Source organism: Centruroides sculpturatus, unplaced genomic scaffold, assembly GCF_000671375.1.
Source record: "Centruroides sculpturatus isolate CEXI.00-Female unplaced genomic scaffold, Cexi_2.0 scaffold698, whole genome shotgun sequence".
In the NCBI taxonomy this organism is placed as follows: domain Eukaryota; kingdom Metazoa; phylum Arthropoda; class Arachnida; order Scorpiones; family Buthidae; genus Centruroides; species Centruroides sculpturatus.
Genome location: NW_019385119.1, coordinates 333,166 through 354,262, shown reverse-complemented (window position 1 = coordinate 354,262; position 21,097 = coordinate 333,166). Strand labels below are relative to the sequence as shown.

Genomic DNA, 21,097 nt, shown 5'->3' with positions numbered 1-21,097 from the left:
ACCATTTTGGTCAAATACCTGTTGTCATCGTTTCTGGTAGTAGCATGATTTCACATTCATAAAAGTTTTGATCGTTGCTTACAAAAAACTGATCCAAGTGATTTTTGACATTGTTATTTCAAGTAAATGTCTTACAGTTAAAAAAAATTTGTATAGATCAGAACAAGTAATAATCTGAATGTGCTTGATCTAGTGAATATGGTTGGTGTGATAGCAGGTCCCATCTAATTTATAACAGTTTCTGACCAGTTAGCAAACTTGTGTGAAATTTGACATTATTGTGGTAAAACACTACACCTGTTTTGTTGATCAATTCTGGCCACCTTTTCTGTTTGATGATATTACTCAATTTGTTTACTCGATGGCAGTACACTTTCGAATCAATTGTTAAATCGTCTGGTAAAAGCTCCAAAAAAGATTTCCTTAAAATCCCACCAAAGAGCATCTCTCTTTAAGAACATGTGGAACCCATATATCGAGCTTTGAAACAAAACCAATTTGTTTCAAATAATCAAACAGTTCAATTTGACAAATTTAATCTCTTAGTGATTTCATGTGTTGTTATTCGGCAATTTGCTTCAATCAGTACCTTTATTTTGTTTTCATTGGCTTCAATTGGCCATCCAGAACGTGGTGCATCTTCAATATTGAAATTGCCAGAATGAAATTTTGTAAACCAGTTTCAGCACTGTTGTACTGTCAATACATTTTCTCCATACACATCACACAATTTTTTTCTCACTTGAACAGCATTCTTACCTTTTCAGTAATAAAAGAGCAAAATATGCCAAAAATGCTGCTTCTGATCTTCCATATTTGATGGGACACAAAAAATAAACAATTGCACGAAATCATACAAAATTTTTTACAAATAAGTCTTAAAATGCTAGCTGTCAAAATATATAATGATAGAATGAATGAATGAAAATGGTGGGAAAAATACTACTAATCCCTCTAGTGGTAAAAAAAAAATAACTGAAATTACTTTCCAAACAATCCAATAGTTTTATCCTAAACATAAACACATCTTGCAAACAATCAAGTACACCAAACATTTAAACATATGCTATCCCATATGCAGAAGTATTTTATAAAGATAGTGCTGCCAACTGTAAGGCTTTTTGACTGCCAATCGACTTATACATATTACATTTGTATAAATCACAAAAGCACAATTCCCCACAAGAATTATGAACTTGTTAATTATTACAATACAGTAGATCCCCCTATAAAACCGTTTCCTATAGTTATGATTCCTATAAAAATTGTGGCAGTACAGTAGATCCCCCTATAAAACCGTTTCCTATAGTTATGATTCCTATAAAAATTGTGGCAGTATCCGTAAACAATGGTAAAAACAACTCCTATAATACGTAAAACGTCATCGGGCAGCCGAACTACTTTCCCGCCGTCCGTAGCGCCACGCTACGGACGTTTAGGCGGATAAATTGAGTTTAGTATCGTCTGTTCATATAATTATATATAAATTAGGTACTGTACATATAATTATATATTAATTATATATAAATTAGGTACTGTACATATAATTATATATTAACTTAATTTATTGTAACTTTATTATAATTATATATATACTTTCCGCCGTCCAGCGCCACGCTACAGAGAGTTTAGGCGAGTAAGTTGAGTTTACTATCGTCTGTACAGTATGTAAATTAGGTACCGTAAGTCTAATACAGTACTGTAATTTTATACATTTCTTGTGAAAGAAACATTTCTTATTTAACGGCCATAAAAATTATTTATATTAAGGATGTCTCCAAAGGTCAACGAAGTTTTCGCAGAAAAATAATATCAGAAATCGCGGCCGCGGTTTGATGCGCTGTTCCGCGACGAAACCAAGCTTTAGCAACGGGCGTAGTCGAACGGTACACACTCGGTAAGCAATCCTACAATTTTTTGTTTATAACGTAGTTTATACGGATTATTTTCAAAAAAATATACGTATTTTGGAAATGTTGAGTCGAATTAGTCTAGAATCGATTAATTTTATGAAAGAAAACCTTTCAAACAGCCGTAGTCCGTAAACTATGATTCCTACAAAATTGATTCATAAAGAACGGAACGTATCTACCGTCTTATAGGGGGATCTACTGTATTAGTTTGATTCATTTTCACATAGCAAAAAATTGTCTTAGTAACATGATTTCTCACATTATACAAGTTTATATAGAATCATCTTAATTTAATTTATTTAAAAATCTTTTAAACAAATACTTACTTTCAAGTTTGGTATTTCAAAGATACGAAGATCATCTGTAATTGTGCCAACAACAACAGCTATTTTATTTTCCCGTCCAGGTTTTTTCATCATTCGAACCTAGAAACAAAAATGTAATAATATGCACATATATCTTTCAACACAAATACATAATATTTCATTTTAAAAAGCCAAAGTGTAAATAATTTTAATTTTTTAAAATGTAAATTAATTTGTAATTTAATAGAAATATCACTTACCAGTCTTGCAAGAGACATAGGTGGACGATTAGTTTTGCTCATGAATAAACGCTTCAAAATAATCTTATTAAATTTTGCCCCAGTTCGTCTTGCCATAAAACGATACAACTACAATTTGAAATACTTTGTCAATACATTTAATATTAAAAAAATTCAATTGTTTAATTTAAAATAACAACAAATTGTAAAGTATATCAGAAAAAATGCTATATTTATTTATATTATATCAAGATATTCCAATCTTTGAATATTTTCATGCATTTCAATATGTTGGGGCAAGTGAAATAAATGAACTAACACAATTTATTCACCAACTAGTACATTTTAGTTAAAAATAATTACCAACAGCACTGAGGCATTTATCCAATGCTTTTATCAAGCTATGGGACAAATGGGTATATTCAAAAGCTCAGCATCAACACTTTAGCAACAGAAAAAATTGCATGATGTCTTATGAAAATATACTGATATATTAAAATATTCTATTAATGTATTAACCCAATTTTAATTTATTCAGAAACCATTCATCAACAAATAAATTAAATTCAAATTGTCAATGCAAAATACTCTCTTACAAGTTTCATGATTGTTTGCTGGCATGTCAAGCACCAAGACACTTGCAGTTGGCTTGCAACCAGAAGTTGCCCAGGATTTTGAATACACCCAATGCCTCAGTGCTGGTGAATTCACACGCACAGTATTCCTTTTGCTTCTGACAAAAGAAATCTGTGACCCCCCAATCCTGCACTTTATCATCAAATGAGAACCTGTGATCTTTCAACAATTTTTTCATGTCACTAAAAAACAAAGTTGCATAGGTAAAGATCAGGCCTATAAGGAAATGATTGAGTGATCCACAATTTCTCACTTGAAAGTTTGAGTGTGTCTGAAGTCATCCTGACTTTATGTGGTCTCAACATGGTCTTAGAACAAGATTATGCTGTTGGCATAATCTTGTTCTAAGACCATGTTGAGACCACATAAAGTTAAACTTGAGCCCTTGTTTTTGATTGATTGCTGTGAGGAGATATTGAATGACTAGTCTTCACAGTTTAAGCCAATTCATCAATACTCACTCATTGATTTTGTTAGATTAATACATTCATCTTTGCTATTGTCTCACATGTAGTGAAATGATGTGCTGTACCATCTTACACAATTTCAAGTTTTCACAGCCTTCTTTAATTCAGCAACTGTTACATTCTTTAAATACAGGTTTTTATAAGCAGATCAAAACTTCCACTCAGTTTCCACTATTTTACAACTACCAAAAGTTAAGTATTCATCAAGCTGACACTAGCACCACTAGTGACAATATCTAAACCATGTATGCCCCATTACTGCAAATGGAACTAAAGCAATGTTTATCAAACTGTGCCACACGGACTTTTCAGTCTGAAAATAGGTGAATCATGTGTTGGGCTTACTGCTATATTACATGATGTCTCCAAATTTCAGTCCAAAAGAACAAACTTTTGTAAAAAGAAAGTTCTCAAGAAATATTCCAGTAATGTTGCATGACTGGGAAGTTATACAGATTACTCTCTGAGGAATTTCAGCACTTTTGAGTATACAGTAGAGCGTCGATTATCCGAAAGAATTCCAGTCGGCAAATTAAAATTTTCGCCAGTGCTGTGGCGCTGCAATCTTTGGCTATGTCTTGGACTACTCAAATATTTTACGTTTTTGATACTAAATTAACTTCTGAAGTATAATTTTTTATTGTTTTTATATTTTTCAATATTTTTAACGATACAATAGTCACGATTATTATTTTATTATTACATTATTATTATTTTAAAAAGTTTACATTAGGCTTAACATCGACGAAAATTCAACGCAAAGCGACACGCAACAGAGAAAAATGGGATAGGTTAATATATTTTTTCGTACATAATCGGTTATCCGAAATATCAACTTTCTGAACAACCTCAGTCCCCAATTGATTTGGATAATCAACGCTCTACTGTATATCTGAACTCAGGGGACCAAGATGAGTTCAACAGTACCCTGCTTTTGGACTGGAGATCAAAGATAAGAAAATCATCAGATTAACAATTTCTTTGTTAATCTGATCATTACAGTGTTTTTTTAGTAGTTTGCACATTTTCACTGCTAGGTGGCATTGCTAGCAATTTAGTTTGCATTCTTTACTGCTAGATGGTGCTACTAGCAACTACGGTGCCTTCTGTGTAGAATGCAGTTTAATTTTCTTTTTTATGTTTTCTATGCAGCAGAATGCAGCTTTAAAACAAAGATTAGCCCGACAGCCTGTTTTCCCTAGGTGAATTTTGAAACTTCCTTAAGCCAGCATTAGTAGTAGTCAAAGATAAGGAAACGTGTATCGAGTGGTTATAAGATCAGGGTCTCCTTTAAAAAACAAAAAGTGTAATACGTGGGGGGGACAAAAAAACTGGATTTTTTGTATAAAAACTTTTTTACAAAATTCCTTCAGTCACCTTCAAAGTACTTTCTATTAGATGTGATGCACTTGTGAAGTCTTTTTCCCCTCTGTTTGAAGCATCTCTGGAACTCTTCAACCTTGATATCGTCCAGTGCCCTTAGCGAAGCTGTTTTTACCACCTCCACATCATCAAAATGCTTCCCTTTTAGATTTTTCTTCATTCTCGGAAACAGAAAAAAGTTGCACGGGGTTAGGTCTGGTGAATACGGAGGGTGGGGAATAACAGGCTATCCCCAAAAGGCCAAATAGTGGGTCACTCAAAAGGCTGTGTGTGCGGGGCGTTGTTGTGATGAAGGAACCAGTCACCCGATCACCAAAGCTCTGGGCATTTCCTTTGCACATCCTCTCACATACATCTTAACACTTTTTTTGGCAGATTTTTTCAACGTTTTCATCGTTTTGAGATGTTGAAGGATGCCCAGAACTTCGCAGGCAGAACAAAATAACAGTAAGAGAAACACAACACTACACTCAAACGTAAACCTACAAACTGATGCCATTTGCACAGTTGTTTTGTGAAGGTCTCTACTAACCCCACGTAACGGGAGAACTCTCTACTACGTCTACAAATGGCAGTGCGCTGTCAGTTTGGTTGTTTTTGAGTCCCTCCTCGTAGATGCAAAGAGTGGACTGAAGAGAAAGATAAAGGCAAAGAACGGGGGATGCCTGCAATGCCAGAAGCACAGGCAGGAACAGCAAATTACTACTGATACTTTCTTTCAGCAAGTCCGAATCTCACCACGGAAAGCAATCATTCTAATGTACTGCTGGGCGCACCAGATGAAACAAGATAAAGCAATCCAAAAATTGTTGCTTGAAGATGAAAAGAACTCCCCAAACACCGTGGTAGATTGATTCAATTACTATCACAAAGTAACCATGACTGCACTGGATCAGTGTTTCTCAACGGGGCAATATTGCCACCATGTGGGCATTTTTCCATGCTGAGGGGGTGATTAGTAACAATTTATATTTTATTTTTTTTGGGGGGGGCGAAAAACAATTTTCTGGGTGATATAGTAAAACATTATATTAAGAATAATTAGATATTTTATTCATTATATTGTACAATAATTAAACAAATAACATTATACTAGTCACTAGTCTATTCAATGTAGTATGAATTTGGCGTTAGCCTTGTCCCTCGGCATTGGAATTTTGTAGTGAAGGGGGTGATACTACTACGTAACGGTCTCATTGAAGAGAGTGACGATTCGTTAAAGGTTGAGAAACACTGCACTAGATGCAGAGTACAAAAAAGAAAAAATTGGCGGACCTGGTGATATAGTGGAAGTTGATGAAATGAAATTAGGATGCCGAAAGTACAACTGTGGCAGGATGGTGGATGGACACTGGTTGTTGGGCACAATCGACTGAGAAGGAGGCTACTGATTAGAAATATGTCCCGAAAACTGCTGAGATAAGCTGACATTAGTTACTCTCATACAGAAGCATGTGGAACACGGAACTACTATCATCACAGATCTTCGGAACAGGATATAGTGGATTAGAAGAATATGGATACGAGCACAAAATCATTAATCATAGCAAGAATTTTGTAAATCCCAAAGATGCTGCCAATATACAAACTGTAGAATCTAACTGGCAACCACCACGAAAGGAACTCAGCCATGGAGGAATAAAAGACAATAATCTGGCTTCACATCTACATAAGTATCTGTGGCTCTGTGATGCACAGCAACAGGATGTGGACCCCTTCCTCAAGTTGACTGAGAACATTAAGCAACAGTATCCTCTGCAGATGTGTAAGTTGTTAAAGTTTGATTATCAAGAAATATGATGAGATAATGAAATACTTTTTAATAGGGACAATATGAATAAAAAATCAGAAAACACATTATTATAATACAAACATCTTCTAAATGTAACACTATGTAGAGTAATAACTTTCCACAAAAAACCTTTATCAGTGTTGTGTTCGTTACAATATCCACTAATGTTTTCAACCTCCACCGAGGTCTTCTTCAGGTGCTGACTAAGTGTTGTCTCCCCTTGACCGTTAGAACGTCCTCGTCCAAGATGTAAATATTGCGCGTATCACGTTTTACCCCCTGCCCGTCCCTGATTGAATTCCTTGAATAGGTATCTCCACGCCTGCTTGATTGTTTCTCCGTCTTTAAAGTTGATACAGGTGCCCCCAACATTGTCCTTGTAGATCTCCCAGGCTTCCAGATGATGGATGTGATCAATTTGAAATGCCTGTCTGATTAATTTGGTGTTCGGGAGGTCCGCCGGAATTTCAGGGTCGCTAATGTACGCCATTAAGGTGATGGTTTGCCTGTTATTTTTAATGCCCAATTGATGCTTGCGTAACCATTTTTGTGTTAAGCGCACGCTAGAACCAATATAAACTAAGTTTCTTTGGAATCTTATCATCCCTGATGGGAATGGAGTAAACCCCTGGAGCTCTGTTGAGATCTATCGTGTCTTTAGCATTGCACAGCAGGTCGTAAATAGTGCCAGTATTCCTGTACGCAATCTTTGTGTGATTATGGCAAGCAATCTCCCTGTATAGGGGGTCCAAATGTTGGTTGAACCGGATAACCGTGCGCCTCCCATTCTTAACGGGCTGCTGTCCGCTGTCTGGCATAGTCAGGGGGTAGCACTGCTGTGTGGGGGAAGACAGTTGGTGCAGACACAGGCCAAACTGTGAACACAGAACACCTTGGTGGAGGTCGAAAATGTTAGTGGATATTGTAACAAACACAACACCGATGAAGGTTTTTTTGTGGACAGTCAAACACATTATTTACTGCTACATAGAAGAAGATATACCATATTTAGTCGCATATAGAATGAGTGAGACTTTAAAAATCAAAATAAAGAAAATTAGATTTATTAATACAATTCTAATTTTATTTTGTTTAATCACAAAATATAAAATGCACGTAAAGGCACACATTGTCCCACAAAAATTACTAGCATTTTAAACTTTACGGAAAAAACTTGTAAAATCAAATCAAATTGCTCACGTAATATGAACAAGTTGATTTTACAAGAATAATTGGGAATGTTTTTTTGTCAATTCTTAACAATCAAATTCACTCTTCGTTGATTAAACTTATGAGTTTCTCCAAATTCTGATTTCCAAATAATCATCTGTTTTCATGTGGGAATGGATTAAAACTTAATCGGGCTCCCACGTGATTTTGGAATTCAATTCAAAAGCTTTGCTTTTCCTATTGCTATTCATCTTTACTCTTGACAATACATAAGAATGATTCAAACAACCCAGATAAAATACTTTAGTTTTTAATTTTAAACACCAGAATGTGAGAATCTGGTAAAAAATGCAAATACACAGTTTACAAAAATTATTGCAAAAACAAAAAGAATCCTTCGCTCGCACATATAGGACAACCTAGGTTTTTGAAGCAATGAAATATGAATAAAAACCTCATCTTATATGTGAGTAAATAAGGTATGTAACCGTACCCAGATGATGTGGTGTCCTATAAATGTGTTAATTTAATGATATGATGAGTACATTTTTTTTCTCGCTTAAACTTTTGTTCCAATTTATCTCAACTGAATTTGTACTTTACATGACTTTTAAGCTGAATTAAAAAAGAATAGAATGCACTGAACTGAAGAATGCCTTTCAGCGCATTCTATTCTATTGTAGTTCATTCTATTCTACAGTGTATTCTACTCTAACCTAAGGCATAGAATGCACTGTGAAAGGCAAGAAATCGTTAAGCCGATAACTTTTTTATCTTTGGTCTCAGGTCCAAAAGTAGGATACTGTTGAACTCATCTCTGTCCAGAGTTCAGATATATACTCAAAATCCCGAAATTTCACAGGGAGTAATCTATATCAACGGTCCCCAACCTTTTTATCGCCGCGGACCGGTTAACGTTTGATAATTTTACCACGGCCCACTGAGGGGGGACGATGATTGTTTATATTTTAGATTGATTTAATTTAATAATTTTAATTTAATTGTATTTAAACATGCCTTCAAAATAAAATACAATTACACCAAAAAAATGAATATAACGTGATTTAACATTTTAACTCACTAGAACGCTAAATCAATGCGAACCCTGAGCTTGTTTCTTTGCAACGAGACGGTTCCATCTGAAGGTAATAGGAAACAATGACACCCGAAGTGTGTTTCTTATGTCCAGTTTATTCCGTTGTTCCGTCGTCCATTAAAAGTCGCACAAACCCGAGGAAATACACCATAATAAAATGGAAATAATTTAATGTTCCTTGGGCGGTCCAGTACCATTTGATCCACGGACCGGTACCGGTCCGCGGCCCGAGGGTTGGGGACCACTGATCTATATAACTTCCCATGACTGATGTAAGATATGCTTCTAAGTAGTCATGATGACACATTTTGTACACATCTACTATGCTACTCTGTGACAAAAACAAGCTTAAGCTAATAGTGTCTCCAACAAGTCCTAAATTTTTTGTTTACAGTACTTTTTACATGGGTTGCTCCCAAAAAATTCTTCATTTTGTTAAACACTATGAAATATGAATATGTCTATTAAAAAGAAAATTAACAGAAAATGAATAATGGTATGCTTCTATAGTTTTATCAACAGATAAATCACACAAAGTTTACAATTTCAATACTTAAAATGAAATAAAGTAATCAGATTATGTATGGGTAAAGTATCCACAACTATTCTTCAGTATGGTGCATAAATCATCATTTTACTTCACTTCATCAATTATTAAAACTGTAAACCGTAAAGTATCACATATGATTTATCAGTTGTCTCAATAAATACAGCGTAATGTATTTTAGTAATTTTTCTATTATGGAAATGAACATAAACAGCTTGTAACCAGTATTGTTGTTACTGCAAATATGAAATAATAAACAGTTTATACATTGGACTATTCATATTCGGGTAAATATTTCTCTTTTTTTAGCCACGAAATTAAAAACTAACAAATTACCTTGACTAAAAGCCTCAGGTATATATCATTACTCTTCGGAGCACGTCGGACGACTTTCCGATCATGTTTATGATTAATGTCGATACCCTAAAAATAACAAAAATTATAAATTTATAAACATTTATAATTAGTGAATTATAAAGATTAACAGTTAAGAACAAAACGGAATGGATTAAAACGGATTAAAATAACACGCCACGAAACTCACCATCTTCCACTTTGATAACAAATGGCCGCAAACGAGAACAAAACTTCAGTGTTGCCAACAGAAGAAAGTTGAAAAATTTTTAGCGAAATTTTAAATTTTGTGAAAATAACTGAAGTCACAAAAAATAATGTGAATTTAATTATTAACTTATTGAAATTTTAATGATTTAAATATAATTTAAATTATATACGACGTAATTATGAATTACAGAATTTGTCTTTATTTTTCAAAAGAACGAAAAAAAAATTAATAATTACATTAATTTAAGTTTGTTAATTTATTAACCATTTTTAATTAACTAATAATTAATTTTAACTATTATTAATTTAGCTTGTTATCAAAATTTATAATTACATTAATTTAATTTACAGTATTATTCAGATATAATTGTATTGATAGTACAGTACATTGGTTTTTTAACCCAATCCGATATTGTAAAGTGCGGCCGGATGGCCGAGCGGTCAAGGTAGCAGTCTACCGCTCTGGGAGACTCGGGCTCGAATCCGAACGGGTCGAAAAATCCCCAGGAATTTTTCGGGTGCGGTCCGTCCGGATATGTCGGGCCCGTCCCTCACCACCCGGCAGCCCCATTGTGGGCCCGGCCGAACCCATAATGGGCTTGCATAAAGAGGCCCTCTTAGTGCCCACAGGGCGGAAAGAGTTAAAAAAAATACTGTAAAGTAGTAAAAGTAATTAAAACATGTAAAATTGATATGTGTTACCTTTTCCTTTTTTTTTTTTTTTTACTAAAATTAGCTGCTATACCAGATACTGTAATTGTCAATAATTAAAGATACCCTGCCGCCCTATATGATACCAAATTATTTTATCACACTCCTACTGTATAATATATTGGCATACCAGATTAAAGTTAAAATACAACAATATTAAAGGCTTCTCGTAGAATTGATCTAGAGCCATAAATTGATGTTATTTTTACTAATAAAAAATTAAGACTGCTTTCATTTTCCTTGCTGTTATATATATGTTATCGGCCAAACCCGATTTCAGGCCAAACTGATTTATGTACTACAAATAGGCGCCAGTGTAAAAAAAAATTATTTTGTATAATTCGAAATGCCACCACTGTACATCCGGTGATTAAAGTGTACCTAGGTAACCCCAATGTCGGTGCTTCGGTTAGGTTGGCTTGGTTAACAACATTTTTTAGTAGACGTTTCCATTTTTTTCCTTTTGTTCAAGAACTACAGTGAATCAATAACTAGTGACGTTAAACAATGGGCGGCCTGCCGGCAGCTCTCCTCCGGGAGGAGTCTGCCGGGAGCACGAACAGTCCGAAGTGCCGCCATTGGGGTTACCTATTAAAAACGTAAATACACTTTAACCCACCCTGTAAAAACAAATAAAAGATTAAATATTTTATATGTTACACTAAGAAACACAAACAAGTTCAGTTTTAATTTTAGTTTGACTTGTTATTTTTATTATTTCGTTTGAATTTTTGAAAATATTATCGAAAGTTATTTACCTTTAAAAGTGCATAGTTTAATAAAAATAACTGATAAGTACTGATTAACTTATTTTTATTTTATAGCTTTGTACAAGTATTGTGTCACTTCTAATCAATACCGTAATATGAAAAGAAATTCTTTTCATAATTTGGAAATTTCTTGAATATCTCAATGCAAAATCTTCAATGTTTACAATACATGTCTCATATATTATAATATTGGTATTCAAAAAAATTGATTTATTTATTAATGTCGACTTACCTAACGCTTTAGTAATATAAAATAGTCAACAAACAAAATGTTATTGTTCAGTGTACTGTACATTATTTAAAAGCTTGGGTGATCATTTTTTCGTGATTCCTTATTGCTTTCGCTTAACAAATATTGATGAAAGAAATTTTAATAGAAAGTAATTATTGAAATAATTAAAATTACAGCTGTTTTAAAAACTTCTGTCAAGTTATTGATGGAATAAAGCAACGCAACACTTGGGCGACATGCCAAGAGGCCCTAATTAGGTGTTAGACACGTGAAGAAAACACGCGGAAATTCCACTTGGTCAGCCAGTTGATGATGCCCGAACCCGTGACCATCGAATATTATTGTGCGGGTTTATCCATTCGGACACTGGTGACTGCTGTAAATTATTAAATTTATTTCTCTTGTATTATTATTATTATTATTATATTAGTATCTATATATTTTCTTAATTAATTAATTAGAGAAAGATAAAAAATGTTACTGTTGCATAAAACCTTTAAAAATTAACCAACATTGCTTGTACGGGAAGCCAAATATGTATAGCTTAATAACAATTTTCTAAATTGATAAGACTAATTAAACTAAAGTCAAAGGTTTAATGTGCAAAATATGGATGGCAATTCAAACGTTTCAGTGGAAATAACAGAAAAACAAATATGTTTGAACTGTTTATTTCGTCCAATATTTTCTCTAGTCAAAACTGTCGGACTAGATATATTAGAATCGTGTGAAAAACAAAGTAATTTTAAAACACTAGCATTAAAAATCTATTTGTCTTTCGTTCAGTTAGTTTTCTTCGTCCATGCTTCTTCGAAAGCGACAGAAATTGTTTATAAATTAAAAGGAATTCAAATTGGATGCCTGGAAGACCATTCCTCTCAACAAGGCACAGTATTCTTCGCTAGCTTATTTTGTATAGTTTCAAGTGGCTGTTTCTTAATTTCTATCAGTTTGAAAGGTAAAAAAATTTCATTAAATCTCTCAGTCGATTTCGAAGAATATTGTCAAGTAATTAAATATCAAAAGAAAATTATTTTGTTGTGGGGTTCCATTCACTTTTTCATCAGTTGTATATTTCCTACAAGTTTGTTACTGATCCATTTCCTGCGTAGTGATTACAAAAGTTTCATTCGTATTTTCTGCGGATCTTTAAATGCTTTAAATAGCATATTTGCAATCAATCTAATCATATTCTTATTAATGCCAGCTAATGTCATTTTATATTTGATTCAAATAAAGATGTCGAAAATGGAAGAATCTACCGGATATACCATATCCTCAGTGGATCCTCGAAATATACAGCGAAATACTAAGAATCACGAAAAAATGTATCAATTTTTAAACCATATAAACGATACCTTCGAAAATTGTTTATTTGCTGTTTATTTCACGACTGTTTATGCATTGAGCTTATGTTTTTATAACGTAACAATCGGAGGATCAGAAATTCTGTTTTTGAAGGGCTTTTTAATCCCAGTTACTATTATCATTACTCTTACTCTCGTCTATCTTGCATACGAAATTTCGAAACTTTTTATCCTGGTAAGGTTTTTTTTAAATTAAAATATTTCCTATTCTTCAATATAAAATATAAATGCTTTCTTCAAAAGTGATTGGCTAAAAAAACTAATAATTGCATTATTTTTAACCCCTTTAATTCTAGTTTTATGGATCTTATCAAGAAATCAGAATATTCTCTATTTCTTCTTTGCCCATTCAAGTGAAATTAAAGGTATATTTTCATTTGTTGAATAAATATCATAAAAATAATTTTAATAAAAATAATAATAATAACAAAATTAATTTCAGATGTTATGTTTCATGAAGCTATTTTTTGACAAAGAGAAAGCTTTTCGTGTGGCGGATTTTTTACTTTTTCAAGAACCTTTCCTTTAAGAGTTCGTAATAATGTATCATATAATATTTAAATATATTTTAATTAAAACGAACTTTATTATTTACTTTTTTTTTTAGATTACCGAATCTCTCTACAGCACATTTTCTGCCTTGTTGGAACTAAGAAGTTTAATGGAGGAGAAAAAATCGTGCAGAGATATTTACTTGGCTCAAAATACCAGCTCTAAATTCAATGCAAATTCTATTCTTAACTTATAAATCCGTCTATAATGCATTTTCTAATTCGAATAATTTGTTTTCGTGCAATAAGATTAGATTAGATTGATGGAATAATTTAAGCAGCGTAACACATGGGCGATCTGCGAAGAGGGATGGATCCCTTCGCAGATCGCCCATATGCCAATTGGGAGGATTTTCTATGAGAATATGGTCCCTATTTAGATGTTATACACCTGAAAAAATCCGGAAACTCCACGTGGACGGCCCGTTAATGAGGTAGTGAGATGCGAACCCACTGTTCAACGGTTTTTATGTTCTCGGCTTCTGCCGGGCAACCTGAATTAATTTCGATAATTTGAAATATTTAATTATAATTACTTATTGAAACTCTTAGATCAATGGAATGTCACCACCACTGACTTGAGATAATGCCTTAACGTTGTTTTGAAGATCGTCATTAGTCTCAAACCTCTGCCCTCCTAGCCACGTTATCNGACATTTATTCTAATTGAGTTCTCATAATAATCAATTATTTTTCCAGACATTTTTCCAATATCTAATAACAAAATTTTCAATAGAAAGTCAGTTAATGCTACATTTTTCTTTTATTTTTTATTGATATATTTTAGAAGTCACCGAAGACAAGTTTAAAAATTCTACATAAAAATTTATATATGAATTTTGTATGAAATTGTTTAAATTCGTATAATTTTATATGAAATTTATGCTTACAAAACAAGCAACGAAAAATATGATAAAAATATTTTTAAAAAAGAATAAAGAATTTCATTTAGTAGATTTTTATCGCAGAATGCTCATCTTGCTTGCTTAATTACTCTCACCTGGTGGTACATTATTGGTTATACATATCTCACAAGCTAGCGTGTTTCGACCACATTACAACCTCTTACATTATACATCAGCTATGATAGGTTTTTCTCCTACATCCTGCACCTGGCAGACAAAACATTCTTTCAATTGAAACATTAAAACTAAAGAAACCTACAAAATAGTTTTGCCATTTTTTCGAAATATGCAATACGCGGAAGAATATATTTATATATATGCAATGCACTGTATTTTTAGAATGTGCTTTTAGGTTATTAAAACTATTTTTCTACGAAAGGTCATTTTATAATATAAACTCTGTTAAGCGTAACACGTAGAGATTTACTTGATTAGCTTACAATTTGATATTTTCCACATGCGCTTTACAATTTCCATAACCTATACCAACTGATTATTATTATGGAGCATCCTGAGTATAGAGAAAAGCTAACTTCTCCGGGTTGTAAAACGTAATAAACCAGTATACTTGATATATTCCATTCAGCTGTTGGCAATATTAATCTTCAGACTCGTATGATAGAATATGAAGAGAGAAAATTGAATATTAATACATGTAACTCATTATGCAAAACGCAATAAAATTTTCGTTATATTCCGATTTATTTTAACACTTTGACAATTGCGGAAACTTTGCGTGAAAGCCTTAATTCTTCATTAAAATCTCTTAACATTTAATTAAATTATGTTCATTATCAGAAGAAATACTCAAAATTACAATTACTTTAAATAATAATTAATAAAAATTTAATTTAATTTGCATTACGTTAATATGTATTATTCATAAAATAAATTATTTAATGCACATTAGCATAATAATATTAAATAAAAATTAAAACATTTGATATATTCAATTATATATTTAAAATTTAAATTTTTACTTCTATTATCCGAAAAAAAGAAGCATTATTTTTTATTTTTATAAAAATATTGATCCTTATAATATGTTGAAAAGCTGTTATTCAAATATAAACAGTGGAAACGAAGATGAATATAAATTTCTCTAATTTCAATATAAACTGAAATATAGATTTATGTGGGTAGGGAAAAAAAGAAAAGATTGAATTGAAGAATAAAAATAGATGAACATGGTAGGAATATAATCAGTAGAAATTCACTCGATTTATCTAAGAAAAGGAACCTGAACAAGTAAAGATTTTCATTTGATGACGCACAAGACGATAAATTACCAAGTTTAATCAAACCTTACAATATTAAATTCCTTGTTTGAAAGATTTCTACAGACTTCCTTGAAGATAATTACCAATAAAAGGAAATTCTTAAGCTATCTTACTTGAGTGATTGGCCTGTAAAGATTTGTTTTCGAACATACCATTCCTTACCTTTGTTCATTTGTAGCCACTACTTTATAATAGCATCATTTCTTTTCTATTTATATTCATTCCATATGAGAATTTCTACTTCAAAGATTATATTAAGATCGTGTTTTTTGTACAAAGCTACAAAATTAGTTTCACTTATTTTTATTGGTCATTTAAATATTTAAAAAATATATATAGGTTTAATTCTGTATTGTCAGAGTAAAATGCTTTAATTTACTATTTTGCTTGTTCAAAACGTAATATAAACAGTGATTTTATATTTAAAAAATATATATATATTTAATTCTGTATTGTCAGAGTAAAATGCTTTAATTTACTATTTTGCTTGTTCAAAACGTAATATAAACAGTGATTTTAGTCATTGCCACTATTTAAGCGAAATATTGTAGAAAATATTATACATTTTGTAAGAAATGGTTTGAAAGTCAACTATACCATGTCGTCCTGAGCATAAAAAAGCCCTTTTTTCAAACCAATTGTGGGTTCGGCTAGGTCCACAATGGGGCGATTGGGTTAGAGACGGGCCAACACATTCTGAACAGGCCCCGAAAATTCCTGGGGTTTTGCAGCCTGCCTGGATTCGATTCCAGGTCTATAAGAGTGGTATGTAGACAAAGGCCATCCTGAGGCCATCCGGTTAACGTAGGATATTAGTAATAGCACTGGTGCCATCTGATACAATGGATGATACCATGCTAATAGTATCACTTAATACAGCACTTCAGAATGTATGAGAAGAAGCTCCAGGAAAATGCTGTAGTTTTATAACAACTTTATTAAAATTTTAAACTATTATGATTAATATTGTGATATTAATTGTGTTACTCCCCTAATAGTTAAAGAAAAAAATAAATGCAAATGACCGATGTAAGAGAGAGGTCAAAAGACAGTTTGATATAAAATATGATGGTCTCGATTTCATGGTATTAAACTTGAAAAGGAAGATAAAGAAAAAAGTTGTTATTATAAAACTTTATCGATTGCCTGTAATCGATCACTGGACAACATCATATCATTTATATCAATAACAGATTTTATAATATTGAACATCCATAGGAGTAAATGGCAACTATGGTGTTGAGGCCAATTCGAATAAATAACTGCTTGCTTAAAAGTAGTTATAAAAAAAAATGCATCAATGAGTTGCTTAACTTTCTAGGCAACATTTAAAACTGCGTGTGGCACCATCTATTATGATATTTATATGATAAATAAAAACTATGCTGTAAGGAACTGACCCAATTCTGGTGTTTAAAAAAAATAAATAAATAAATTATGGGCTGTAACAGTGGAGAATTCTATAAATCAAGCATGGACAACCTGCAATCCTCAGTGACTTTTATGATCTGCATAATATAAGATCCTTAAACATATTTGTCATAGTTAATTTACAAGTCAATATGTCCAGTGAACAAATCATAAAGCTATTAGCAATATATGTAAAAATTAGTTATCCATAATATTCACGTTTCCTTTACAAATTAATAAATTAGTAAAAATTTAATTCATCCTAATTAAAATTGGGACAATGTGTTAAAATTTTAATCACTTCCAAATAATCTACTCATTAACAGTAAATATAATTGTGTTACTTTGATGCAAAAGACCAGTAGCACAAAGTACTATTGTATTAATATAACTAGATTTAATAAATTAATATTTTTAGTTTCTTTAAGTTTCTAATTGGCATTTTATATTATCTTCATTAGATAATTTAATTCATTATACACCTTTGTAATACAATTTTTGAGTTTTTCTTTTTTATTAATATTATTTACATTGTAAAAGTTACATGCAGAAAAAAGAAGTAAATACTTTTACTATTTAAAAAATAATTTCAAGTTCAATGAAACTTTACAAATTGTATGAGACATTTTTTTTTATATGAAACATATTAAATTCTTTTTACATTTCAGCAAATGTTCTCAGTCTGTAAAGAATATTGTTATATAGATAAACAGAGCACATTTTATGTTGCAATTACTAAGCAAATATACTCTTAAAATATTCAAATTAAAATGAAAAACACAAATACAAAAAGAAATTATAAAATGTAAAACCATTTTATTGATATAGAAAAACGTTATTGCTGTTACAAACTTTATATATACAAATTTTATACTAATGGAGGGCAGGATTTACTGTAGAAGTACAAATTAATTTAATTAGTTGTATATTCAAGATAGGAACTTAGATGAGGTAATACTGAGTAAAATATTTGGAATGTCGATCATGTTTGTTTTCAGCCAGTGTTGCTTAATTAGGAAAAATTTAACAATTTACAACATTAAACTTGAAACATGATGATTTGGCAACTTGATGAAAATAAATATAAATTAATTAATGAATGATAATGTTGTTATATAACAAAAACTTACATGAAAATGGAATTTTGCTGGTCAAAATTTGGCACAATTTGTTTTTACTTATAAAGCTCAAATTTTTTATAAAACTTCCAGAGAAATATGATAAAAAAACCACATTTGATTTCATAATCATCTCTAGGATACTAACAAACATTTTTTTAAAATTGTTAAATTTGAATTTACTGTGCTACAGTATACTAGATGAAGTATATAATCAACAACAGTAAGTTTTAAAACTGTACACATAAATTTCCAGTTGTGCTCTGCTGTATACCCTGAGTTATTTATTACACCTTAGCCAATTGGATGGATATTTCCCTCCGGCTAATTAAAAAAATGATTAAGTAAATGTGTATGTATGTATATATATATATATACATATTTATATATATATATATGTACTATAAAAAATGATACTTAAACAATCCAAGTCCCCTAACATGGTACAAAAAATATTTTATGTTTTTTGGCATCCATGGTATCTATGTCTTATACATAACACTTTTCAACAATTAACATAATAACACAAACACATACAGTACAGTACATAAACATACATGTATATACAAGTATGTAAAAATAAAGTTTATGAAATATTTAACATTATTCTAAGATTTTATTAAGCAATAAATATTGGCCTACTTTTAGGTAAAACTAACATTTTTAATTTTTAATGAAATTTTATTTCATATCAAGGTTTTGAATGTTAAACATTATATTTTATTATGCCCCAAATTTTCGTATTAATTAGCACAATCGTATCTAACAAACAATAACAATGATGCAATTGCACTAATAAATAGACCAATATTTACTGTTTAAAAAATGTTAACATCATTATTTAACATTAATAGAGTATATTCTTAATCTAAAATTGAATGCAATCTTTATATATCTACACTATCTTGTTTTAATTCAAGAAATTGATATGGAACATGTATTGTATGATTTTTATATTCTACAATCAAATGACCTCTTCGTGCAGATGCTCCAACAACTAATACTGACTCTCCTTTTAACAGTATCACATCAGCATTTCCTTCCTCTATTAAAAATTAATTAAAATTTATAATTTGTAAGGATTAGAATTAATTAATTATAAAAATTTTTAAATATTTATAAGTATATACCTGGATAATTCATCTTCATTATTCTTGACTGTGGATAGCCCATTTTTGTATTTCCTGAAACAGTGTAAGGCCGACTTGGTGGGACAGGTGGAGGGCGTTCCTTTTAAATTAAAAAACATCATATTTAGAGTTTTACAAAAATAAAAGAAATTAGAAATTTAAATTTTAAAATATTTAAATTTTGAATAAAAAATGATAAGAGAAAACTAAAAGTTTGCCATTATTATAACTGGTACTACTTTCTAAATTCACATTTTAATATGCATGAAAATAAATATAAATAATGTTAAAAGATAAATAAAATTTCCATCTTTAGAGCACTATCAAATAAGTTGTGATTCAATTCAGCCTGTATTTAATTCAAATATGGGAAGTACAATGTAAATCAATGTTATAAATCAAATGAAAAATGTGAAGTAGATGAATTTAAAAATAGAGAAACGTAGAGGAATAAGAAAAGATCGATATTCAGTGATAAAAATTGCAAATTGGAAAAAATTCTTGCCTCTTGATAAAAATCAAGAGGCAAGAATGAGAGATGAAAAATACAAACTTTTAAGTTGTAAACACCTGTGTTTAACAATGATTCATTGAATACTCTGAATGAACACTATATTTGTGAGAACTGAATATAGAGCAGATAAACTATAATTAGCATTCACAAATGTGAAAAAAATAATTGATAAATGGTTACAGCAAATCTCAAACTATTAAAATTAAGTTAAAAACTATAATTAAATCAATTATTATAACTATTATTATTACTCATTAAAAACATATGGTTTTGTATTATAAACATTAATCTACTCTATATCTCACCAAATCTAATCCAAATAATGAACAGGTCTGCTGAATAGTTTTCTGATCACATTTTTCTAGATCAGGGGGTGGTGTTCCAGCTATTGGTTGAGGTCGAGGTCTTGAGCATAATCCTTGGGTTGAAGTATTTACAGTTGTTGAAGATTGAGGTCTAATAATAATAAATTTGATTAAGATATATTTGAATTCAAATATATTTTAATAATTACATTAATTATTTAGCATATACCTAGTAGTTTTAACTCTTGCCTGAATTTGCAAATTTCTTTTTAAGGTAAGCCAATGACACCTGCGAAAATGCCATCCTCTCCATACAGACTGAATGAGAACAGAGGCATTGTGACGTCTTTCCACCCTTAATAATTCTAACTGCTGTCTAGCTCCTTCACTGTAAAGTTATTTTATAACATTTACATGATTTTTATGAGGCACTATTGTTTGCTTTTAATTAATAACATAAAACAGTAATTCTAATGATACCTAAGGAAAATATGACGTTTTCCCATTGACCAAGCTGTAGATGCATGTGATAAAGAACATTTTTCAGTTGCTCTCACAAAATATTCTAAAATTAACTAAAAAAATTTTTTTAATGTAATAATTTAAATTTTATAAAAATATATTATATTTTTATTTACCTTTATTTTATCTGTCATTATTTCAACAATTTTAATATTTTTAAAATTAAAAAT

The 21,097-nt window shown here is 31.1% G+C and overlaps 2 protein-coding genes and 1 long non-coding RNA gene across 3 annotated transcripts in view; 1 reads left to right on the top strand and 2 right to left on the bottom strand.

Moving 5' to 3' along the window:
• LOC111635036 (60S ribosomal protein L18-like) overlaps positions 1 to 10,195 on the bottom strand; it is a 17,260-nt gene extending 7,065 nt beyond the window's left edge. The window contains exons 1-4 of the mRNA XM_023379884.1: positions 10,093 to 10,195; positions 9,885 to 9,971; positions 2,479 to 2,586; positions 2,240 to 2,338 (exon numbers count right to left, since the gene is read on the bottom strand). Coding sequence (XP_023235652.1) covers positions 2,240 to 2,338; positions 2,479 to 2,586; positions 9,885 to 9,971; positions 10,093 to 10,095 — 297 coding nt within the window. The 5' untranslated portion in view covers positions 10,096 to 10,195. The remainder of the gene's footprint in view (positions 1 to 2,239; positions 2,339 to 2,478; positions 2,587 to 9,884; positions 9,972 to 10,092) is intronic.
• A 1,934-nt stretch (positions 10,196 to 12,129) lies between these two features.
• LOC111635032 lies at positions 12,130 to 14,018 on the top strand. Its single transcript, XR_002758329.1, has 4 exons — positions 12,130 to 12,203; positions 13,489 to 13,557; positions 13,635 to 13,723; positions 13,800 to 14,018. It is a non-coding gene; the product is annotated as an uncharacterized LOC111635032 (long non-coding RNA).
• Positions 14,019 to 18,177: 4,159 nt separating this feature from the next.
• LOC111635040 lies at positions 18,178 to 20,990 on the bottom strand. The gene is made up of 5 exons (XM_023379888.1): positions 20,886 to 20,990; positions 20,635 to 20,793; positions 20,406 to 20,556; positions 19,587 to 19,686; positions 18,178 to 19,501 (listed from the first exon to the last, which is right to left on the bottom strand). The coding sequence occupies exons 1-5, from the start codon at positions 20,909 to 20,911 to the stop codon at positions 19,344 to 19,346; spliced, it is 594 nt and encodes a 197-aa protein (XP_023235656.1). The 5' UTR covers positions 20,912 to 20,990; the 3' UTR covers positions 18,178 to 19,343.
• Between the last annotated feature and the right edge of the window lie 107 nt (positions 20,991 to 21,097).

Bases quoted from the DNA above. Each gene is read 5' to 3' on its own strand.
- LOC111635040 (XM_023379888.1), bottom strand. From the start codon at position 20,911: ATGGGAAAACGTCATATTTTCCTTAG. The intron at 20,557-20,634 runs GTATATGCTAAA...TATTATTATTAG, and splicing joins GCAAGAGTTAAAACTACTAG to ACCTCAATCTTCAACAACTG. The intron at 19,687-20,405 runs GTGAGATATAGA...TTAATTTAAAAG, and splicing joins CATTATTTGGATTAGATTTG to GAACGCCCTCCACCTGTCCC.